Consider the following 23,981-nt stretch of genomic DNA (forward strand, 5'->3'; position numbering starts at 1 on the left):
ATGCACAACATTAGTGTAAGATCCTACATTAGTTGAAGAGGGGAACGAAACATTCCTTAGTGTAGAAACCTTTATCTAGCAGACGCGTTTTAAAATTGTGAGACTGATAGCGATACGTAACGGGCCAAAGGAGACAATATCTGCTAGTGGTGGTCTTTGGCAGTTACAAATAGTATCACAGCCATATACCAAGTGGTGTGTTACGAAGGGGGTGGATTGTAAGATCCTACATCAGTTGGAGAGGGGAACAAAACATTCTTTATAAGGGTGTGAAAACATCTCCTTAGTAGACGTTTTAAAACTGTGAGATTAATGACGATACATGACGAGTCAAAACGAACAATATCTACTAGCGATGGGTTTCAGCTATTACAATTACTTTAGAAATTATATCCCCTCTCATGCACATATTCTTGAATCAACAATAATGTATTTAGTTTTTTCGAGTTTCATCAATTTCATATCTAATATACATTTTATTATTCATTTAACGTTCAATTTCTAAATGAAAGTTTATTTGAAGGTAAAATTACAATACAGTTAATTTTTTTTAACATTTATCAAAATTGAAGGATTAGATAAAAATGAGTACATATTGTCAAATTTAGAGGCATAAATTAATTTAATTCATATATATATATATTAGAAAAGGCACAAGAAAAACTCAGCCAACTTCATTTTTTCTTTTTTTAGGGTTAAAATATATATATAAAAAATATCCATTCAATTTTTTTTTGTTTGTTTAAAAATATTCTTATTTTAAAAAAATGGTTTTTAGAGATGTTTGTTCTCTAAAACTATTTTTTTTGGAAATATTTGTAAAATGTAAGGATAAAATTAGAATATTGGAATGATAAAAAATAATTATAAATATTAGTTGATAATTTATATCTTTAAAAAATAATTATGAGTATTAGTGGATAGTTTGTGTCCTAACGAGTAAATCCTTCCATCTTCCTCTCACTTTCAAGCTGTCACGCGCTCCTGCCCTGCCGTCGTCGTCGTCGTCTTTCTTCCTCTCGGCCGGCGCAGCCTCCCTCCGTGCGGATCTGCACTGATTTTATACTCTACTGTCGTTGCCGGTATTCTCTCAATCTCCATTGTTTTGATATTTTGTTATAACCATAGCCGAAATAGCATCAGAAAGCGGCGAAGTCCCGGACTGCCTTTTGATTCGTTGCATATGTCTATCATTCGTATATCTTTTTGATCTCAGTTGAAAATTGCCTTGTTTCTGCAACCATGAATTTTCAGAATCTTCCTTCTCAGTTGAAGTAATCGATCTATCGTATTACACATTTTTCTTTTAATCGAGCTTGTACGATTTTTTTTTAATGGACTGATAAACCTTCCATATTTATATTTACACCAATACAATAACCAATGATGTTTTGATTTAAGAAGTTATAGAAAATGTTAGGATTCTCTTAATTTTTTTGGATGAGAAACAATTTTGTGGATACAACCACTTTTATGTATACTATAGATTGGATTATCGGATTCTATTAATTTTTTGGATAGGAAACAAATTCATTGATACTATGAAATTTACAAGGGGAGAAATTCCTTCCATTCAAAGGAAGTATCAATAAAAAATTCTTGAATTGAATATTGGTGTGCTCAAACTATAATTGTTAGAAGGAGATACGTGTGTACTGTACATCGAAAGCTAGAAAAAGGATGTTAATCAATCGAAGCTTCGGGAGATCCATCTTTGTCATGAAAATTTTTGCTGTTCCTTTCCTTCCATATAATCCATGTTGAGCCAAAGTGCCTGTTTTGCCACTTTGAAGGGATAGTCCTTGAACAGGGTGTGCAGCCTGCCTTTTATGTCGAATGGGGGCATCAAACACCAATTAAAGGTTGTTTGAAAGTGAACTCAAATCCTGTTTGAGAATTGGAAGTTTATGAAATGATGGTCTTGAGTCTCGTAATCAGAGGGAGCTTGTGAGATCCCACATTGGTTGGAGAGGGGAACAGAGCATTCCTTATAAGGGTGTGGAAACATCTCTCTAGTAGACACGTTTTAAAATCGTGAGGTAGACGACGATACGTAACAGGCCAAAGCGGACAATATCTACTAGCAGTGGGCTTGGACTGTTACAAATGGTATCCGAGCTAGTTATCGGACGGTGTGAGACCCTAGTCGGAGTAGGGCTAGATCCTCTCCATAATAGACTGATGGCTATACATAACGGGCCAAAGCGGACAATAGCGGTGGACATGGGTCCTTTCCAATCAGTTTGTATAACCCCCCTAATCAATGAAATTATGAAAGCCAAGAATTGTTTTATTAAATAGGACTTGGTTTTTTCATTCTACGCATGTAGTTCGACTCTTTGCTTCTGGGTGCTTTTAATTACTTATGGTTAAGGTTTCTGTCTTTCTTACTTGCATTTGCTGCATCCATAAAAAGTTTTACTGTAGAATGTAGAATTCAATCATGCTTTATTTGTGCTAACTTTTCTTAATCATTTCTTTCTAATGGTTATAGATATGGTATGAAATTATTTTATTTCATCTTCTTTACAAGACACAAGTAGTCTTACTCGAAGTGTTATTGATATTTATTGTTTTTTCTTTGATTATTATCTTGTTAGGACTTGTCTGCTTTGAGTTATATGCCTACAAGCTTAATTGCTCCACAAATGGCATTGGTTGTGATCTGTGGCCAGCCGTGCAGTGGGAAGTCCACTGCGGCACTCTGCTTAGCTGAAGCTCTCAAGGAGTCGAATGTAAAGCAAGCCATTAGGATAATTGATGAAACTTCGTTTCATTTGGATCGTAATCAGAGCTATGCCAATATGCCTGCTGAAAAGAATCTAAGAGGAGTTCTTAGATCTGAAGTTGACAGATCTGTGTCTAGAGATAGCATTGTCATTGTTGACTCTTTGAACAGTATAAAGGGTTATAGATACGAATTATGGTGTTTGGCCCGTGGGGCGGGAATTAGGTACTGTGTGCTGTACTGCGGCGTGGAAGAAACCCATTGTAGGAAGTGGAACGAAGAGCGTCGAGAGAAAGCCGAAGCTAACTATGATGATAAGATATTTGAAGATCTGGTTAGAAGATTTGAGAGACCGGATAGTAAAAATAGATGGGACGTGCCATTGTTTGAGTTAAGGCCACATGAAGATGGCATAGAGACAAGATCAGCTGTCCTTGGAGATGCTGTATTATTCCTTACAAAAACAGTGAACTCGAGGTCGAGGGATGTAAAAATTCTACAGCCAACAATTGCGACTCAGAGTAATCGATTCTCGGAGGCGAATTCTCTGTACGAACTAGACAAAGCAACGCAAGAAGTCGTCAGTGCGATCGTAGAAGCGCAAGCTCAGGCAATGGGAGGGCCTCTGAATGGTATCTCTCTGGGTCAGGAGTTGCCAACCATCAATATTTCAAGGTCGGTTGGCCTACCGGAGCTTCAGAGGCTTCGGAGAACTTTCATTAAACTAACAGGGCAAACTAGTTTAAGCGGACCGCCGCCACCTTCTGATGCGGAGAGCGCCAAGAGGATGTTTATTGACTATCTGCATAGGGAACTGGGGACTGCTTGAAGCTAGACTAACCTGAATGATTCTGGGATTTCCACCCTCTGGAATACTTGTAGCTTATAAACTGCCAGGCTTCTCCGAGCGATAAACATTATTCCTCAGTAGCTTAGTGTAGAGTGATAAACGTTATTCCTCAGTAGCTTAGTGGTAGAGCGGTCGAGTGTTCTTTTTCTAGTTTTTTGCATGGCTCTTGCAAAAACTGTATGCACAGCACATTAGATAGTTTCTGAACCAATAAAAAAAATATTTCTATAAATCGAGCCATTACTAAAGTATTATATCTTCATTATCAGAATTTGTGAACCAGAATTCTGAGCTAAGATATTCCTACAGGTATTTACTTCGGTCGAATAACATCATATTCCAACATCTATTTCATCCTCATTTTATTTCAGGCCTGCTTATTATTATTATTTTTTTTGTTCAATTTAAGATAAAATTAAAGTCCTTGTCATTTTATTTCCACTCTGTCGGGTGGTTATTACTTTTTTTTTTTTTTTTTTTTGTTCCATTTAAAAAACACAAAATGTTTCATTGCTTCACATCATAGAGATCACGATCAAACACCATTCTTTCCGTTAAAATACGCGCGTGAATACCAAATTCTCTCAAATATTTCACGAAAAAATGAGCTCATCCCCATACTTTGGCTTCATTACATTCCTTTTACCTTCGATACTTTGGGTCTCATTACATCCTTCAATACTTTGGGTCTCATTACATTCCACTTTCAAACGTCTGGTTTTGTACCTATAACAAAACTTAAAGATAGTCTATGTTAATTTATCAGAAAAATTTATTCTCTATTAATATTTTCTTATGGACTGGAGAAATGTATTCGCAACCTTTTTTTCTTCTTAAAATTATTAGTATTATTTAACCAATTTCAAGAAAAATTAACTTGACCAAAAATTCTCTAAACAAAATTTATAGGAAAACAATTTGTTTCTAATATTCCACTCTCATATTGTTATTCAATTTCCAAAAATAATGTTGAGAAAGATGAGAGAGAACAGAATAGCTGAGCATTAGAGGATGAATCTTGGATCTACATTTCTAAGCTTGTCTCCCCAGAGGCTTTTGTTGATACATCTTCTGACACCTGATGCAGGAAGTTTCCGAGCAACCTCTGATCCAAAACCATGTTCGGAACCTGGCGGAACCAAAGCTACCGAGTTAAGTCATAGACACGTAAGTAATGTTGTATGTCATATATCATGAGCAAGAAGACAGAACGTGCCTTGTCCCCAAAGAAAATCTTTGTATTATCAGCAATGGCCTCGATAAATTTAAGCTCCAGAAACTCGGGTGTAAGCTTCAACTGGTTGGCTTCAGCTTCTCTTAGTACACTAATAAAAAGATGGGACGATGTTAATGTCATTACATGTTCTCACTTTGATTCTCACTTTGAAAAGTGGACGTGACCAATTGGAAAAGCAAGAGGAGAGAAGTACCGGTAATAATTGGCATCTGCGAGGCTTTTTTCACGAGCAAGATAGATGTGGTTATCAATTTCTTGCTGTCTCCTGGCACTCTCCTTCTCCATCAATTTTTGTTCCATGAGGATCATGCTAACATTAGCATTCTTCTCGGCTTCGCTAATTGCCATTTTCTTCTTGGTCTCTGCCTCTTTCTCGACTACCATTTGTTTTTCTACGGCAATTAAAACCTATCAAGTATGTCCAAGATTGCATAGCATTAGAATTAAGACATGTATAAATGTAACGGCACAAATCCACCGGGAGAGGTTTCCACACCCTTATAAGGAATGTTTTGTTCTCCTCTCCAACCAATGTGGGATCTCACAATAAATTGTGTGACGTTTATTAAAATATACCTGCACAGGTATTCGAGCTAAATATTTTTGAATTAACGGTGTAAACTCGGTTTTGAATTAAAAAGACACGTGAGTCCATGAGAATCCAACGATGCTCTTTAACACAAGTCGTAATTTCAAACACTAGCCTTTGTCACTTGTAGCTCCTATGAAAACTCAAACAGAACAAGAAAAAAGTTGTTTTTTCCATGTTAGAGATGCACCTTTGTACGTTCCACTTCCATGTCTTCAAAGTTCTTTCTGATGGAATCTGGGATGGTAGGTTTTGTAACACGAACACTGATTATTTCAATACCTGGAGCATAACGCGTACAGTCACCTTGGAGGGCCTCTTTCATCTTCTCGTCAATCTGAACATGAAAAGCAGTCACGGGTCATTGATGCTAAAGAAATGCTTAACGCAAGCGGAGAAAGTATCTATGAGAAATTTCATGGAAACATCAGCTTGTAGAGCCTTGAATGGATTCATTGAAAGAATTCACAGCTGAATAAAAAAGAAAACATAGTTGATGTAAATGACTCTACAAATGAGGTAGTAAGTTTTCAAAACACTTGGAGTGGACAAACTTTAATAGCTAGAGTCCACGCTTGGCATATTGCTCTTATCAGCTCTGCAAGTTGCTTGTGTAAATAGAAACAATCATCGCAAGGCTTTCAAAACACACATTTTATATAATTTTTACGTACCTGATCAAAGACATCGATATAAACTTGCTGAAGACTGTGAGAGCTACAAAACTGATTGATTTCATGATGAATCTTGTCATATATCCATATGTTATCATAATTCACACCATAGTTGACCAAGGTGTCATACACGTATTCTTTGCGGAGGCGATTGACAACCTGAAAGTAGCATCCTTATCAACTAAGATGAAGAACAAAAAAAATCTAACATCAATTATTGCAAAGGAATTTCCTAGTAATCGCACCTCGATTTTCTCGAAGTTGATCATTACACCCCCCTTCGTACCACATGGAATATCCCTTACCTGCATGCGGGCATCAATTAGTACAAAGTGTTGAAATCCTAAAAAATCAGCATTAAAAATCTAATTTACTTGATCAGACTGGAGGGTCACTTGAACAGGCACAAACTGGGTTAACAGAGGCAACTTCAGATGGAAACCTGAAAATTTTAATATGATTAAAAGCAGAACATACGGTTGAGGATTATTGGGAGTGAGTCCCAAATTGGTTAATTTAGTGGAAGTTCATGGGTTTATAAGAGAGGAATACTATCTTCATTGGTATGAGGCCTTTTGGGGAAGCCCAAAGCAAAGCCATGAGAGCTTATGCTCAAAGTGGACAATATCATACCATTGTGGAGAGTCGTGATTCCTAACATGGTATGAGTGTCGTGCCCTAAACTTAACCATGTCAATAAACAAGGGGTGTACTTTGTTCGAGGGCTCCAGAGAAATGAGTCGAGCCTCGATTAAGGGGAGGTTATTCGAGACCTCCATAAGCCTCGGGGGAGGCTTATAGTGTACTTTGTTCGAGGAGAGGATTGTTGAGGATTATTAGGAGTGAGTCCCACATTGGTTAATTCAGTGGAAGTTCATGGGTTTATATATTCCTCACTGGTATGAAACCATCTTTATTGATATGAAACCATACAAACTAGGGCAAAAAGGAGAGATTTAAACCTGGCTCCGTTATTGTCTTCAGAAGGGCACGGGGGAGGCTTATAGTGTACTTTGTTCGAGGAGAGGATTGTTGAGGATTATTGGGTCAGAAGGGCACGGGGGAGGCTTATAGTGTACTTTGTTCGAGGAGAGGATTGTTGAGGATTATTGGGAGTGAGTCCCACATTGGTTAATTTAGTGGAAGTTCATGCGAGGAGAGGATTGTTGAGGATTATTGGGAGTGAGTCCCACATTGGTTAATTTAGTGGAAGTTCATGGGTTTATACGTGAGGAATACTATCTTCATTGGTATGAAACCATACAAACTAGGGCAAAAAGGAGAGATTTAAACCTGGCTCCGTTATTGTCTTCAGAAGGGCACGGGGGAGGCTTATAGTGTACTTTGTTCGAGGAGAGGATTGTTGAGGATTATTGGGAGTGAGTCCCACATTGGTTAATTTAGTGGAAGTTCATGAGTTTATACGTGAGGAATACTATCTTCATTGGTATGAAACCATACAAACTAGGGCAAAAAGGAGAGATTTAAACCTGGCTCCGTTATTGTCTTCAGAAGGGCACCTCCTCTCCAATATACCCCCACATGACCTTCTGGTACTTGGTGTAAAATAGAAAAATCACTTTTGAAGTCTGATTGAGATGAAATCAGCACCTGAATGTATATAATGCAGTTATACAACCACTAAAATCAACCATATCAAGTACAATGATCTAAAATTGCTCCTTGACCACATTTAAAGGTTCAACAATAAGAATACCAAATAAACATGAATAAGTTGATATAATTTCTGGGTTGATTGCTCAATACTGATCCAAAATCTCCTTTGTTTATTAAACTTAGCAGACCTGCCATGCGTGAAACGTGGAATTTGTCATGTAATTAACTGTTCGCTGTCTGCTTCAATTTTCTGAACCTTTTTTTTTCTTACACGACACAATTTGGTCAAAATTTCTTAACTATTTCAGGCCCTACGTTTAATAACCATAACGAATTATGCTGCTAAGATCAGAGTCATAAGACTACTCTGTAATCGAAGATAAATAGAATATTCTTTCTTCATTTTTTAATAATACATCATTGAATTTGGCAAATCTCGTAATACGCTAAATGTTTTCACTGATGGCACTAGTTACAGAAACTTTTGCAATGGACTCCAGATCCATTTTAATCGGTTGTATAACCTCTTTGTAACTTTCACATATGGCACCGAATATGGATTAAAAACAAACAAACAGCAAATTACACAATCAAACAATACTATTTATGAACTTATTATGAATCGAAGAAACATATTCTTCAGTACAAGAAACCGACTAACTACCGATACAGGCAAGTATAACTCGAGCGTATTAGTATTCTAACTCCCTATTGCATCGGAGACAATATAGACGAAAAATCAACGCACTTAGTTCGGACAAAATCCCTCGAGCTTAGACAAAAATAAAGCGTATCAATAATCGATAATCGAAGACTAAGTCGTAACTAAATGAAATTCAGAAAACAAAACCACGAAACCTAGATCGTTTTACAGCTCGATAAGGAAGTAATGAGTTACCATGGAAAAGATGGCGATGAAGGCGGCGAAAACTGCGAGTATGGATGAAAAACTGCCGCCGAATTCTGGAGGACGAGTCTGCGGGTATGGTGGCCGCTGTGGCTGATTATGATCCATGCCGCAATCTCAGCTTCAACAACTGAATCAAATCAGGAAGGTCTTTCAGCGTCGAGTGGAGTTCTGTGCTCTTGGCTGATTGAATCCAACTGTTTTTCGAGCGAAAGAAAACTTGATGCAAGAAAGGAATTTCTCATCAGCCAAGAACTGTTTCATGGGGTCCTAGTCTCCTATATATTGTTTAGTGCATTAAATTACAACTTTCAATTTTTTAATAAAAATTAAACTTTAATTTTTGTGTTTAAGTTGTATCTCAAGCCTATGGACAAATCTTAATTCCTAATCCAATTCTTAATTGGGCGGTCCCGTTTTCTTAAGATTTTTTTGCTCGATAGGGATGAGTCCCGAGTTCTGACTCTACGAGTTATATGTCGTTTCGGATAAAGTCCATGTTGGGCTCTACGAGTTTAGACAAATTTAATCGAAGCTTAATCTTCTCAATAGGAGTGTACATTGAATACGATAATTCGAGAACCCGACCCAACCTAAAATATATGAGTTGGGTTGGTACGGATTTAGTTGCAAAGGACCGAGTCAGCCTGACCCAACCCGACCCAACTCGATTACATAAGGAAAAAAAAAAAAGAGAAATAGTTGGGCCCAAGCCCAACCCACTTTCAACTTTCCATCATAAGTCAATGCCCGATCATTGTACTCTTCCTCCCACGACGCATACCCTCAGTTCTTGCTTAAAACATCAAAGATCAATCGACATTATTACTTCTTAGTAGTTATTGTTTGAGTACCATCCTCGATAGTCACCACTGAGAACAACACAATACAGTTGACGACTCTGTACCCACATCCTCGGGGCACCGCCTACATCCACCTCGCACTGCACTCTTCAGTTTTCAGTCGACGCCTCCTCTTTGGACAGTCATCCTTCTCGATCGATGCCTCCTCCCTACAATATAGAGGGTCGGGATGGGTTAAGTTGTGAAACATTTTGAAGTTAGTTTGGTTAACCATCATGGTAAAAAAAAAAATTACCACAACCAATCCATGAATTTAGGATTTAGTAGAGTTTGTAATTTAACCGGGAAATAAGACAGCCCATCGTTTGGCTGTGGATAGAAAAGCAGGAGAAGAGAGGCCAACGGGCGCCAATTTGCCCGCGCTTAACAGAGATGCTCTCTCTAGCAGTGGCTGCGAGTTGGTGCTCCGCTCCACCGCTCATGCAATGGAAGAAACCGAAGCGTCTGGGGGTCATCCTTAACAAATTCCCTTCATTTCTTCCCAAAGAAGTCGACAATATCAAAGACCAATTTGCTCGGGAGCTCGCTACAAGGATCGAGAGGCTACCAGTAAGTTCACTGCTTCTACCTCTCTTGAAAATTCATACTATTTGAGAATTCTAATTGTTGGAAATTCATCTAATGATTATTTCACATGGACTGGAGAAATTTATAATAGAAACTCACGATTCGAGGAAGTTAAAGCCATGTTTCTTGCGGAATTCTGTTTGTCAATGTGATTGAATCGAAGGGTTTTAATTTCTACTAAACGTTATGAGATTTGGCAGGGTTCTTGATCTGATTTATATGTTTGTTCTTGCTCTGCATGCAGGTCAGCTTCTCCGATTCTTGTACTATGAGTAGTTGCGTGAAGCCGTCGATACAGAGCAAAGAATGTCCAGTGGTTCTTCTCCATGGATTTGATAGGTTTCTTTCACTAATTACAAACAATATTCTTTCAAAATACAAGGCTGTTTGTTGTTTCTGTGATATTTGTTATTATTATATCTTTTCCTCGTTCATCACATCTTATTATTCAGCTCCTGTTTAGAATGGAGATACACATATCCATTGCTTGAGGAAGCTGGTTTTGAAACCTGGGCTGTTGATATTCTTGGCTGGGGCTTCTCTGATTTAGGTCTGTTTAATTGCTATATTCCTTTTTTAATTGATCGTTAAACCATTATTTTTATCTCTAATTTTCATAGTTGCATGTGATAGAAAGACTCCCTCCATGTGACGTGACTTCTAAACGTGTTCATTTGTATCAGGTAACGAAAACGTTCTGTTCAGATTGTTTGCCTGTTACGAATTTGGGGAAAATTTCTCTTCAATCCCAATTCTGCTTCCTTTCAATATGATCACAATATGAACTCTCCAAGCCCTTATCTTGTTTGTGCTCTTTTAATTACTATGTTGATACTTGCATCATTGTTATAAGCTTGTTTTATTTTGTCATGATTGCTATGAACTTTTCATTAATATCATTGTCAATCACACTCATATCTTGTCTTGATATGTTGAAACTAATGTAGTTTTTCTTCATCCTGATAATAGCTTTGGAAATCATATATTAAAAGGCCAATGGTATTGGTTGGACCAAGCCTTGGTGCTGCTGTTGCTATTGATTTTGCTGTCAATTATCCAGAAGCTGTACGTATCTCTTAGCTGTAACTTATGACTACAAATTTGAAGCTATACCATCACGTGAAGTTATTGAGAGTTTTCTGTCGAATGTAACGAGATTACTTCAGGTCGATAGGCTTGTGTTGATTGATGCAAGTGTATATGCAGAAGGTACAGGAAACTTAGCTACCCTACCAAGATTGATTGCCTATGCTGGGGTGAGTCTTTGCTCACTTCTGTAAACACTCCATCAAATATTTCAATGCTAAGCATTTTTACCGAGAGTTTGATTTCTGCAATTACAAGACAACCATAAATTTTCCTTCATCCGTACATCTCTTTCCCATCCATGGAAGATATCATTATGCCACCTATAACAACCCAAACCCACCATTAGTAGATATTGTTCTTTTTGGGCTTTCCCTTCCGGGCTTCCCCTATCCCATCCATGGAATATATCATTATGCCACCTGTAACAGCCCAAACCTACCGTTAGCAAATATTGTCTTTTTTGGGCTTTCCCTTTCGAGCTTCCCCTCTCCCATCCATGGAAGATATCATTATGCCACCTGTAACAACCCAAACCTACCGCTAACAAATATTGTCCTTTTTGGGCTTTCCCTTCCAGGCTTCTCCTCTAGGTTTTAAAATGCGTTTGCTAGGGAGAGGTTTCCACACCCTTATAAATAATGCTTTGTTCTCCTTTTCAACCGATGTGGGATCTCACACCACCACTACTAGCTTTCATAATAATTCTTCTTTTAAAATATTCTTGAAGAGAATCATTCCTCTAATTTTCGATTTACAAATTTGATCTTTTGTAATGCAATTTGCAGTTCCATGGTGGAAGATTGTTACCCACTTTTCTTCTTTTCTAAAATATCTTCTTGGAGAGAATTGATTGCGTTTGTTGGTTTGTAATGTATAGTTGTAATTGTTTAACTTATTTTGATCAGGTATTTTTATTGAAGAGCATTCCCCTGCGCTTATATGTGAACGTTTTGGCCTTCACTGGCATATCACTTAGTACTAGCCTAGATTGGGTCAATGTAAGTTTTCCCCTACATCAAGGAGGATATATATCATATATTTGTTGACTTGCCTGAGTACTTTGTGAAATTGGAAGGCTTAATTGACATAAAGCTAAAATGCTCTGTGTCCATAGCCAATTGACTCACCCCCTGCTCCCACTGTTCTCCTTCTATCCCTCCTTATTAGATTGGCCGCCTGCACTGTTTATTACCTTGGTGGGAGGATGCGACTGTCAGTTTTATGTTAAGTGGAGGATATAATGTCAGCAGCCAGATTGAAAAGGTTAGTACAATTCTTTATGCTATTATATGGTTGATGCAAAATGCAATGTTCTAAGTCACGACGTATTGAGTTCTTAGTATTTTAAATGCAATGTTAGTGAGGGACATAAGGAAAAGGTACCGTTCCTCATCAAGGGTCGTCAAATTGAATTTTCCCTAAGGTCTTGAATGAATAACTACAAGTGTCTTTTCATATGCTTCATTTTTCAATTCTCATATCCACATTTGAGGATCTTTGGGTACTGATTATTACTTGCATTTTTGTTTTATAGGTGAAGCAGAAAACGCTCATTATATGGGGTGAGGATGATCAGATCATCAGCAACAAGCTTGCAGTGGTTAGTGTTTACTGTTTATTGCAATTCTGAAAAATGAGATTGAGATAAAAAAATTGAATTGGGTTGACAGAAAAGACTGATAAACAGTGAAAGATCTAGAACTATAGATTGTTTTTTTTTTCTTTCATACGAACTATAGATTATTTTTATGCGATCTTTTAAACAAAACTTAAAGATAAAACTAATACAAAAGTTAAAACATCATATATTTATAATTACTATCGTATGTAGATCATAAATAAGTATCGTTAGAAATGGAATAAGCTCACATTTTTGGAGAATGCAGAGGCTGCACTGTGAACTGCCAAATGCATTCATTCGTCAAATACCTGAGTGCGGCCACCTTCCTCATGTGGAAAAGCCAAATTTTGTTGCCAAATTGATTACTCAATTTGTTCATGAAGATTCCAGAAAAGAGGTTCCGTATGTTAATAATGCATAATTTTTTATTTTTATTTTTTGTTGGATTTGTTTTATAATATGATGGTGTGTTATGTGTATATTTATTTTTTGTATTTATAATATTTCTTCTGTTATTGGCTTTTGTTCTTTGATCCATTCGGTAGCGCAAAACCCCTTATTGGCTAAACAATTTTCGGACCACCAAGCTTATAAGCTTAGTCTTCACATACTTCCATTTCTAAATCTAACTCGAGCGCAGCTTTTCTGTAAGGTGTGATGCAGTGTCAAACCAAATTATTCAACAAAAGCTCAACCTTGAAAAAGAAAGGTGGTAGGTCGATTTGAACGCTTTAACTTGGCCACTGAAGTAGGCAAAGACTTGACAAAGGTTAGGTTCATTTATTGCCTTTTCAAATCATGAAGTACTACTCTTAGTATGCCTATACGTTTCAAAACTCTAGCAGCGCTGGGCTGCGAGACTCATTGTTGAATCCTATTTGAAATAGATACTCCCTTTCCACAAATCTCCTCAGTAGCAAGCACATAGGACTAACTCTTTTAGGGCATCGTAAGCGTGGCCACAACAGTTCGTATTGATCAGTGCAAGTATGTGCAGTCATTAATATTTAGGATTTGGTTAGATTTAGATGGAAATTGGAACAAAGTTATTCAGAAGGATGAATTGTTTAAGTTTTTTTTTTTCTTTTTTGTTTTTTTTGGTTAAGTAATGATTTGTTGTCTTGATTTTTTGAACACCAACAGATTTATTTATTTAGTTTCAGTTTTTGAAGTTGAACTAAGATTCTAAAAACATGTTCAGAAATTCATTCATAAGCCACTATGAATCTTGAGAGATTTAACATTAAAAAATTGTTATCGAACAATTTTTTAAATAGCATTTACTCATCATAATCATGAGCATGAGTCTATTGCAATAAAACAACTAGTTGGTAATGGTAGGTAGTTCATTAGTCTATTCACAGCACCAAATGTCAAGTGCTGTTTGGATGAGTTTCCAAACACAAATTTTAAAAAAAATTATATAGAAAAAAAAAAAAAAACCATTATTGAAGTTAGTATCATCATGTGGTTTTCATTCCATCTCTTGTCCCACCCATGTGATCCTCCATTCACCCAAATTTAGATACTCGGCCATTCCTTAGACTCACCGATCAACGAATTGGCCTATTTCTTGTGTGTCCTCATTGAAGTTTTTAAAAAAGTGATGTTTGGAATGAATGGCTTCCTTAGTTCTAGGGCTATATGCACAAAAGGAGTAGACATCGTTGTACCCCTCGATCATTCTAGAAGAGCTGTATGTGGACATTACCGCTCATATAACTCCCAATCTACAAGTAGTTAGCCTTCCACAATAAATAATGGAAGTACGGGTGAATGAATATCAAATACATCCTTTGAATAATTCAAATCGAACTAATTGGATGTCTTGGCAGCTAAGTCCTTGCTTTAGAACAAAGAAGAATGAAAGCTAACATTTCACTGTTTTCGTTCTAACTTTTGAGCATATGGACGGTAATGAGAGTAACGCAACTCATAAACTTTATTATAAAATAAAGAAATTAATAATGAACAAAGAACAGAATTATTGATTAGAGGGTGCAAAGTCCCATCCCATTAGGAATCAAATTCTCCACCCTTTCTCTTCTCCACATCAAAGGACATTAGAAAATAATCTTCCCAGCTTTGCATCCATCCATCCAAACAAATCAACTAATGACCTCAATTGTTAACCTTGGACTTAACAGAACATTGACCACCAAAATGTGACAGTGGCTGCGAAGAAGAACAAGTTAAAGGCTGCTGCAGTGAGACCTGCAGCAGCACTGCCATCCATGTTATTCCCGCTACCACCGAAACCGACACTACCTGTCGGGCTTATCCCGCTCCCAAACACCGAGGGGGAGGTTGTGGTCGAGGGTGGTGGTGTTGACGGGTTTGTGGTGGTTCCCAGTGTTGCGCTGGGCACGGTGGTTGACGGGGTGGTGCTGGTTGGAGTTCCTGTGTTGCTGGAAAAAGAGAAGGGTGTTCATTTGTTTATGTCATTGTCACTAATGCAAACTTGAATGGTTAATTTTTCATTGGACATTTTCCATCTAGATTAAGTTATCAAGAACAGTAACTTTCTAAGGGAAAAAATATGCTAGAGCTATGAACACATCCCCAAAAAGGGAAAGGAATTGGATTCTTGATAGAAGTTTCTTTTTCTCTATCAGGCAGCAGATTCTCACCAACACCAGCTGAAAAAGTTGGGAAAAAGGTAACTTTTGGTAAAAGAAAGAGTCTCTTGGAAATTGGAATATGCCACTTTGGGAACCAAATTCCCAGTTGAAAGAAAATGGAGATATCTGAGTATCATTTAGGATTAGTGCTTTAGTTTCCTTAAACATTTTCATGTTTCAACTACTCCCCAACTCACTTCATCTTTGTCCAAATCCACCGCCAGCAGATATTGTCCGTTTTAGCTTGTTATGTATTGCCGTTAGCCTCGCAATTTTAAAACGCGTCTGGTAGGGAGAGGTTTCTATACCCTTATAAGGAATGCTTTGTTTCCCTCTCCAACCGATTTGGGATCTCACAATCCCACCCTCTTGGTGTCCAGGGTCATTGCTGGTACCATTTGTAACTGCCCAAACCCACTACTAGTAGATATTGTCCGTTTTAACTCGTTACGTATCGCCATCAACCTCACGGTTTAAAAACACGTCTACTAGGGAGAGGTTTCTACACCCTTATATAATGTTCGTGGGATCTTGCTAAAGTATTCAACTCAAAACTACTTTTCATTTAGAATGTTACTGAAACAGATTGCTTTCTATAAGTTGACTGTGATATCACTTCAAAAAAACTGCAAGAGGGTGAGGAAATTGAAATGGGTACCTGGAACTGGAAGAATAAACACACCCAGAAGCTTCAACTGTCAAAAAAACAAGAAAAAGAAAAGACCCAAAAAGTGTTAACAAAAACCAAACCATTTGATGAAGAAAACGAGTAAAAATGAAAGAGAAAGGTCTTATACCAGGAGGAGACTGGCTAAGCATGGCAGTGCCTGAAAAATCACAGCTCCCTTGAACCTGACCCTTCCTTTGAAAGTAGCTATTAACAGCATAGCTACAGTGATCCTTTATAGTGTTGGGTTGAAAACAAGGGCCATTTTGAAGAATTGGAGTACAATCAGCTCCAGCTCCACAGGCATAATCCAGTGTCTTCTGAAGGGCTTGGTCGCTCTGTCCATCTTTACAAATACAATAGCTTGCACCTAAAGAAGTTCAAGAAATAGAGCCAACAGTTAGTTTTCTATTGACCTTTTTGTTTCCATGGTGGGGAAGAATATGAAAATCATCAGAGAAGATTACTTGAATGGCTAGTGAAGGCCAAGAAAATGAGATGACAGAGCAAGAGAACCGCCATGGTTGAGCTCAGATTCTGAAAAAAATGAGTGCAGAGAAGAGAACTACGGTTGTTTTAAGAGAAATGGCCAAACCAGAGAGAGAGGGAGAGAAAGGGGGGGCTAAGAGAAAGTAGGGGCGTTGCAGGTATGTCTCTATTCACCTTTTAATAAGGGCGTAGAAACCTCTCTCTAGCAAATACGTTTTCAAAACCGTGAGGAGAAGCCTGAAAGGTAAAGCCCAAAGAGTACAATATCTACTCGCAGTGGGCTTGAGCGGTCTCTCATCTATCCACTTTTTTAGATAATTTTACTTCCAAAAGTAGAGCATTATCTGCTAAGCAATGAACTATTTGGTTGATGGGTCTGAAAACTTGCTTAGTTTGGAGTTGAAAATTTAGAATTTTGATTCATGGGTATGAAACTATATGCATTTTGAGATTTTAAATCACTGTATGGTAGGCGTTTTAGGCGTTTAAATCACTGAAGATGGGTTTTGTTTCATTGATGAGTAAGAGTAGCAGGTTTGGACTATCTTCATTCGTTACTGAATATTGGTAAAGATCATAGAGAGAAGGAAAGGAAAAGAGATACTCAGCCGCCGACACCAGGAAAACCACCGGAGTTTTAGAGATACTCCGATGGAGGATTTGATGTTGGGACTGTGGGCGAGCCAAGAAGGGGTAAGCAGAGGATGGGGGAAGGGCGCCCGGGAGGAAAGGAAATTCAGCCGCCGGAGAAAGAAGCCATGGACGGCGAGGAAGGAGGAGGAAGAAGAGGGGAGGGATTGAGGAGAAACTGAAAATCCTAATATTTGATTAGGACTAAAAATTATTTTTCTTTAAAAAATATATATAATTTATTCTTACTCCCCAAATGTTTAATAAATTTATTGTTTTTTTTTTTTAAAAAAAATACATAATTTGTATGAAAACTTTCAATTTCACATGTTTGAAACAAAATGTTTCGCTGGAGTTTTCGTTCGTACACGACCCACGAAGCACGCCCGATGTCGGGATCATCACTAAAACCAAATCCAACCTTCAGCCACCTCCAAGGCACCTGCAAAAACGAAAAATAATGAGAAAAACGAGAAAGATAGAGAGAAAATCGACGAAGCCAAACCTTACGAAATTGACATCGAAACCTATGATTTATGCAACGAAAACAATCCTAGAGACCTTTACAAACATCAGGGATAGATTTTGACGTTGTTTAACGTTAGATTTTCGAGTCCTCTCAAATTCGAGAGTTTTAGGCCCTTACGAACCAAACAAACAAGAAATGAATTGAAAATATAAGCACGGTAAATAATTTTATATAACAAATTGTCAATTTGTTGCCATTATTATAATTTTGACATTACAGTTAATTTTTTTCGTACAATATAGTAAAGTCAAAATTTTATGATAATTATGATAAAAATTAATATAGTTGGAGGTTAAAAGTTAATTTTTCTCTAAATCAAAATTAGTTACAATATATAATAAGGTTAGTTTTGCAATTTTTAAAGGAAGAAGATTTTTTGAAAGCTATTTTGCAAAATAATCTTAGTCGTTTACGGGGAGCATGCCACGTGGCATGCCCATGGATTATTTAGATATTTAGGCTTGAAAGTTACCATAGTGCCCTTCTAAACCCAGACTCTCTGGGTGGCTTCTTGGCGCCTATTAGCTCACAATGGCAAAACCCTAAAGAAAGTTCACTGTCGCTCTCACTGCAAATGCCATTTCTCCAGCTTTGATGCTCCATCCATGGCGTCCAAAATGGCGATTCTTTCTCGAACTCAAACCATAATCAGAAACTCGAACCTCAACAACGTCTGCTTCTTCAAGCCCATTACCACCTTCACATTTCTTTCTCAAGAACCTCAGCTCGCTAATGAACCAGCGGACATTCCATCAACTCCACTTCCTCCAAATCCCGCCTCCGGCAGCCCTCTTTACAACGAGAACTGGCGTAATCCAATACCCAACGCTTCTCGGACTCTGTCAATGATCCCCCTCGGGTTCCTTAACCAATCCCCGAGCTCTCGCATTGAGGCATTGTCTCAAACGCTCGATGTTCAGAGCTTGTTGAACGTTTTTGCTGATTGGATGGCTTCCCAGCGCTGGGAAGATATGAAGCAGTTGTTTGAATTTTGGATTCGGTCTCTGGATAAGAATGGCAAGCCTAATAAGCCGGATGTTAACTTGTATAACAATTATTTGAGGGCTAACTTGATGGTTAACGCCTCGGCTGGGGAGCTTCTGGATCTAGTGGCTCAAATGGAGGACTATGCGATATCTCCTAACACTGCATCATTCAATTTAGTATTAAAGGCGATGTATCAGGCTAAGGAGACTGAGGCCGCTGAAAAATTGATTGAACGGTCAGATTTTGAACCTTATTCGTCATTCAATCTTCAATAAATGTGTGTTCTTCTTTTATCTGTCAACTACTTTTGTTCCGTGCGTCTATAGATTAACCTCTTTAACGAACTCCTTTGTTATTGCTTGTTTATTGGGAATTAAAAGCTTATCGTTCTTTGGGTCTAGCATTGATCCATGATCATGAATTACGCATTGAAGTTACTCGTACAGTTTGAAATCTTTAGGATATTATTTCAACTGAAAAGTTTCTAGATTATGTCCCCCATGCAAAACTTGATGATAATAAAATACTTCCGGGGGACAATAATGGTAGTTGTTTCAAGTGAATATCTGGAAAAGCATATCAATTTTCAGGGATCAATACTACTTTTAGCTATTGGTCTTGATTGTAGTAATCTCTCACACTCTTGAGGGAGTTTTCTTATTAATCAATGTGAATGAAAATTAAAACCAAGTGCAGTAACATAACGATTAAACTTAAACACAACTAATTACAACAGCTTATTAACTAATCAAAGAATAAAATAATGATGAGTTATTATCCCCCTCAAGAAAATTCCCGTAGATGCTTGAGTTGGATCGCCAAAACAGTCTCGAGCACTTGGATGTGGCTTAGTGAATAGATAAGCATTTCTTGAGTAGTGGAAATTTGATGAAGTTCAATATCTTTACGAAGCACACGCTTGTGTATAAAGTAAAAATTTATTTCCACGTGCTTCCATCAACCATGGAAAATCGGATTGTGAGCTAGTTGAAAAGCTGAGACATTATTTGCATTGGACTATATTGCAGTTAAGTGTGCTTTTCTCTATATTGCAATTTGTTGTGCTTTGAGCCTGATTTACAGTTAAGTGTGCTTTTCTCTACAAAAACAATGGCCTTTAAGCATCGTTGTCATAAGTTATAGGCTTTAAACATAGTTTTCTTTCTTTTTATCAGTATGTTGCAGACAGGAGAAGAGTCAATGCCTGATGATGAATCATATGATTTAGTAATTGGAATGCTGTTGTCAACAGATCAGATTGATGCTGCATTGAAATATATTGACTTGACTTTAAAATCAGGTCATATGCTGTCGTTGAAAGTGTTCACTGAATGTGTGCGGAGCTGCGTTAAAAAGGGCAGGCTGGACACACTGGTGTCGGTAATTGATAGGTGCAAGGTAATAAACCAGTTCAATTGATGGCTAAGAAAAGAATTTTTTGCTTGTTGCTTCATTACTTCTCCTGTTGGTGTAACAGGCAACTGTTCAGAATAAAGCTCTTTGCCCAACATGGAACTTGTGTAATTTTATCGCTGAAGTAGCAACGCAAGAGGATAATAGTAAACTTGCTTATTATGCTCTAGAATTTATGGCCAGATGGATTGCTCGAGGTGAAAATGCGAGGCCTCCAGTTCATCTTTCAGTAGATGAAGGAATAGTTGTATCAGCTCTTGGAACTGCAGGTAGAACCTACAGCTCTTCTCTTTTAGATGCATCTTGGGCAATTCTAAAGCGCTCATTGGGACAAAAGAAGGTTCCAAATCTTGAATCTTACCTTGGAAAGATTTATGCTCTTGCATCATTTGGGAATCTGCAAAGGGCCTTTACTACCCTACGTGAATTTGAAGAGGCTTATAGGACTGCTGATGATGGAGCTGGTGAAGAAATGTTTTCTCCATTCACTTCTTTATATCCATTAGTTGTGGCATGCTCTAAGAAGGGTTTTGAGACCCTGGACACGGTATAACTTTCTACCCGTAAAAATTAAGAATTTGCAATTTCCATGAGTAATGTAGTATAAAGTATAATATGGTACCTTGCATTTACAATATTCAAATGATTGATGCCTTCTGCTAAGTTCCTACCTATAACCAGGACATGAAGTGTTTCAATAAAATTTAATCTTGTCAGTTCCTACAAATCTTGGAGATAGTTTTCTTTGTCAGTGCCATATATGGGCTCTCATCAAATAATAACGTTTATTGTGGGAGGTCTAGAAGAATATTCACTATTACTATGATAAAAATCAACTGAGGCAAGTAGAGTGCAATTGTCTCTCTCACAGAACACGAACACGAACACAAAAGGTTATTTGATGCGTGTCATATTAGATACATTGCATGCTTCCGTTGTTGAAACATGATTATCAGTGACTAAATTAAGAAGTTCATGGTAGGTGAGTATTTTTATTTGTTTCCTCTAATTCATCGGAGTTTCCAATCTAATTTTCTCTCCTTTTTTAGGTTTACTTTCAACTGGAAAACTTGAGCCGTGCAGATCCTCCTTACAAGTCTGTTTCTGCATTGAATTGTGTGATTTTAGGCTGTGCAAATATATGGGACCTTGATCGTGCTTACCAAACGTTTGAAGCAATTGGTTCCAGTTTTGGTTTGACCCCTGATATCCATTCATACAATGCTCTGATATACGCATTTGGAAGGCTAAAGAAGGTGAGCCTTTAACCTTTTATACCACTCCCTTGTTCACACACAAAAACTCACGTGCAATTAGCTGCTGAAATTCCATGGACTGCTGATGGTTGGTGGCTGAAAAAACTAACATTTGACAAGTGTCATTTATGGGTTAGATTGCTGTGTTTTTGTCGCGAGATGGGTCTGAATGCGTAATGAAGCATTACGTGCTCTCTACGTGCACGCACTTCAGGGGTTCAATGCACAGTCAAATATTTCTTATATGGACATCACACATATTTATGGTCTATATAAACTGAAAATTTTGCTCACTTACTATGGTCACTTGACAGACATTTGAAGCTGCAAGGGTGTTCGAACACTTGGTAGGTTTGGGCGTCAAACCAAATGCAAAATCTTATTCACTGCTTGTTGATGCTCATATCATTAACCGCGATCCCAAATCAGCTCTCTCCGTGATCGATAACATGGTGAATTTTTCGTTTCAATTGACTTGTATTCATCTGTATATCCGTGTTCTTATCACGGTGGTGCTAATTACGTCACAAAACATTTTTGGAAGGTAACTGCTGGATTTGTACCTTCAAAAGAAATGCTGAAGAAGGCAAGGAGGCGATGTATGCGAGAGATGGATTACCCTAGTAACGATAAGGTGGATTACCTGGCCAAAAATTTCAAAATTCGAATGGGAACAGAGAATCGTAGGGACATACTGTTCAATCTGGACTACGGCACCAATTATGTTGCATAATAGGTAAACTTCTAAGCAGCAGCAATACTCGCAATCAAAATATAATCCAAACATGTTCATCATCTTAACTTAAAGCTTAAGAATGGTGTAGTTCATGGAAATTTTGAAGTTGATTAACTTTTGTTGATATTTTGCAGGCTTTCATTCCTACTTGGAAAATCTGAGCTGCGCTAATTGGTATGTCAAACCTGCCAGCAGAGTTTTGCCTCTTCACAAAGATATGTCATTCTATATTTGTAAATTATTAGAGTCAACAAATTTCAATCTTGGCGGGATGAATGTTAGGATCATGCCCTTTTCACCATTTAGATTCATATATATTTGTTTGACGTCTTCCCAGAAAATTAGTGAACCAAAACTGAGTTCATTCATTTTGACTTTGATGAATAATATGTCCAACTGGAATTTTGCTGTATCTACCTCTTTCAGCAGTTCTTTTACCTTCTGTTGGAAATTATCCGGGTACGGATACTCTTATTTATTGTCTGTCATGTCAGCATCGGAGTTTACCAGTGTAAAAAAAAATTATGAAGATAGATCTTTAGTGTGGACAAGAACAAGGAGAGTATTCAACTCTCATATTACTAGATTTTTTTTCTGAATCAATGGTGTTGTTGGATGATGAAAGTCAATGATCCTGGGTTTATAAACAAAGAATATTCTCTCCATTGGTATGAAACCTTTTGGGGAAGCCCAAAGCAAAGTCATGAGAGCTTATACTCAAAGTGGACAGTATCATACCATTGTGGAGAGTCGTGTTCGTCTAACAGGTGTCTCGCAGAGAATAAGATGGTTACAATTGTTTTTGTTTTTTCGGTAGTAAACGTGGTAAAGGTGAGGTTAGAGCTGGAAAATGACAAGTGCTATCAGTTCTAGGAGTAATTTTGGTGTAAATGGTGACTTTTGTTACTAATGGAATGCTTTACGCCACAAATGCAGGTATGCAGGTAGGCAATATTGCAACTCATTCGGTCATGTACGTATTGTTCATGATATCGGAACATCTTGAACATCCATCGATCCATTCGGCTTCTCTTGAGGCATTGGACCCACACGTGTCCATGTCACATCATTTATGGACTTTGTACCTAATAGTAGGTGTATGATCTAACCTCCGACACATGAGCTAGGGTGCGATGTCGGCACACCCATGTTGTCCGATATTGTCCTTGAAAACCCCATCTCAAAAGAAGTTGTCCGAGACACTTGTCTCGCAACGCTCGCCCCATTGTGATATATGTATGTGCCATAGGGTAGTTTGCTTTGTCTACAGGGCTCGGTGGTGGTGGAGAGTTGACATCTTGCCTCTCTCATGATACATTTTGAGGCATTTTTAATTTGACAGGTGTAGATATGATTTTGGCGAACAGATATATGTTGTTGTGGAGCGTTCGTTCGGTATCTAATTGACACAAAATTTGGCGAGCTTTCATCTTTCATAAGGATGAACTTAACTTCAGAGCTGTATGTCCAAACTTCTTCTAAATCCAGACTTTCGAGGTTAAGGCTCGGAACCCTACCCGACCCTTTATCAAGCCTATTTTTGTCTCTCATGTCGACATCGTTGCTTTCGTCTCACTTGTGCCTCAATTTGGCTTCAAATGCACATTTCTTTAGTGTGTTAGATAATGTACCGTTCTCTTCGGTCCCATCATGACTCCCCTATCATGGCCTTCAAGTGGCTGAATAGGCGCTACTTGAGCGTCGCCACCTTGCTTGTCTCGATGTGAGGGTTACAACTTACTCCTTTCAGAATAGGATAATTAATTCAAATCAAAATGGAAATTAATATTTCTAATATTTTTTTTATATAAAAAATTAAATATAAATGAATATGAATTGAAATTATAACAATAAAATGTTGAATTATTAAAGAAACAGAAATATTATATAAATTCAATTAAAAATCGGAAG

At 37.7% G+C, this 23,981-nt stretch overlaps 5 protein-coding genes across 8 annotated transcripts; 3 read left to right on the plus strand and 2 right to left on the minus strand.

The window, feature by feature from the left end:
• Positions 1-939: 939 nt before the first annotated feature.
• LOC111462670 (protein KTI12 homolog) lies at positions 940-3,619 on the plus strand. Its single transcript, XM_023106354.1, has 2 exons — positions 940-1,082; positions 2,601-3,619. Exon 2 carries the CDS (start codon positions 2,622-2,624, stop codon positions 3,555-3,557), a length of 936 nt encoding a protein of 311 aa, XP_022962122.1. The 5' UTR covers positions 940-1,082; positions 2,601-2,621; the 3' UTR covers positions 3,558-3,619.
• A 917-nt stretch (positions 3,620-4,536) lies between these two features.
• Positions 4,537-8,874, minus strand: LOC111462668 (erlin-2-B-like). Its single transcript, XM_023106348.1, has 9 exons — positions 8,594-8,874; positions 7,569-7,689; positions 6,453-6,520; positions 6,324-6,383; positions 6,079-6,237; positions 5,595-5,741; positions 5,009-5,223; positions 4,795-4,903; positions 4,537-4,707 (listed from the first exon to the last, which is right to left on the minus strand). The coding sequence occupies exons 1-9, from the start codon at positions 8,708-8,710 to the stop codon at positions 4,603-4,605; spliced, it is 1,101 nt and encodes a 366-aa protein (XP_022962116.1). The 5' UTR covers positions 8,711-8,874; the 3' UTR covers positions 4,537-4,602.
• Positions 8,875-9,760: 886 nt separating this feature from the next.
• On the plus strand, positions 9,761-14,295 carry LOC111462669 (uncharacterized hydrolase YugF). 4 transcript variants are annotated; one of them, XR_002713769.1, is made up of 12 exons: positions 9,761-10,014; positions 10,277-10,371; positions 10,485-10,582; positions 10,666-10,715; positions 11,002-11,097; positions 11,199-11,288; positions 12,027-12,119; positions 12,289-12,384; positions 12,656-12,721; positions 13,008-13,139; positions 13,383-13,511; positions 13,630-14,295. XR_002713769.1 is itself a non-coding variant. In XM_023106352.1 (11 exons), exons 1-11 carry the CDS (start codon positions 9,838-9,840, stop codon positions 13,398-13,400), a joined length of 1,011 nt encoding a protein of 336 aa, XP_022962120.1. In that variant the 5' UTR covers positions 9,761-9,837; the 3' UTR covers positions 13,401-14,295. The 4 variants fall into 4 exon arrangements, 3 of the variants coding, with proteins under 3 accessions (XP_022962120.1, XP_022962121.1, XP_022962117.1); XM_023106352.1 differs by having other exon boundaries at positions 13,383-14,295; XM_023106353.1 differs by having other exon boundaries at positions 13,395-14,295.
• Positions 14,296-14,660: 365 nt separating this feature from the next.
• Positions 14,661-17,319, minus strand: LOC111462671 (PLASMODESMATA CALLOSE-BINDING PROTEIN 3-like). The gene is made up of 4 exons (XM_023106355.1): positions 16,498-17,319; positions 16,161-16,400; positions 16,022-16,058; positions 14,661-15,150 (listed from the first exon to the last, which is right to left on the minus strand). Exons 1-4 carry the CDS (start codon positions 16,550-16,552, stop codon positions 14,883-14,885), a joined length of 600 nt encoding a protein of 199 aa, XP_022962123.1. The 5' UTR covers positions 16,553-17,319; the 3' UTR covers positions 14,661-14,882.
• An 875-nt stretch (positions 17,320-18,194) lies between these two features.
• Positions 18,195-22,507, plus strand: LOC111462853 (pentatricopeptide repeat-containing protein At1g26460, mitochondrial-like). Its single transcript, XM_023106630.1, has 7 exons — positions 18,195-18,900; positions 19,841-20,063; positions 20,143-20,625; positions 21,128-21,334; positions 21,649-21,786; positions 21,879-22,070; positions 22,205-22,507. Exons 1-6 carry the CDS (start codon positions 18,284-18,286, stop codon positions 22,065-22,067), a joined length of 1,857 nt encoding a protein of 618 aa, XP_022962398.1. The 5' UTR covers positions 18,195-18,283; the 3' UTR covers positions 22,068-22,070; positions 22,205-22,507.
• The last annotated feature ends 1,474 nt before the right edge of the window (positions 22,508-23,981 follow it).

Source organism: Cucurbita moschata, unplaced genomic scaffold (genome assembly GCF_002738365.1).
Source record: "Cucurbita moschata cultivar Rifu unplaced genomic scaffold, Cmos_1.0 Cmo_Scf00027, whole genome shotgun sequence".
Lineage (NCBI taxonomy): Eukaryota > Viridiplantae > Streptophyta > Magnoliopsida > Cucurbitales > Cucurbitaceae > Cucurbita > Cucurbita moschata.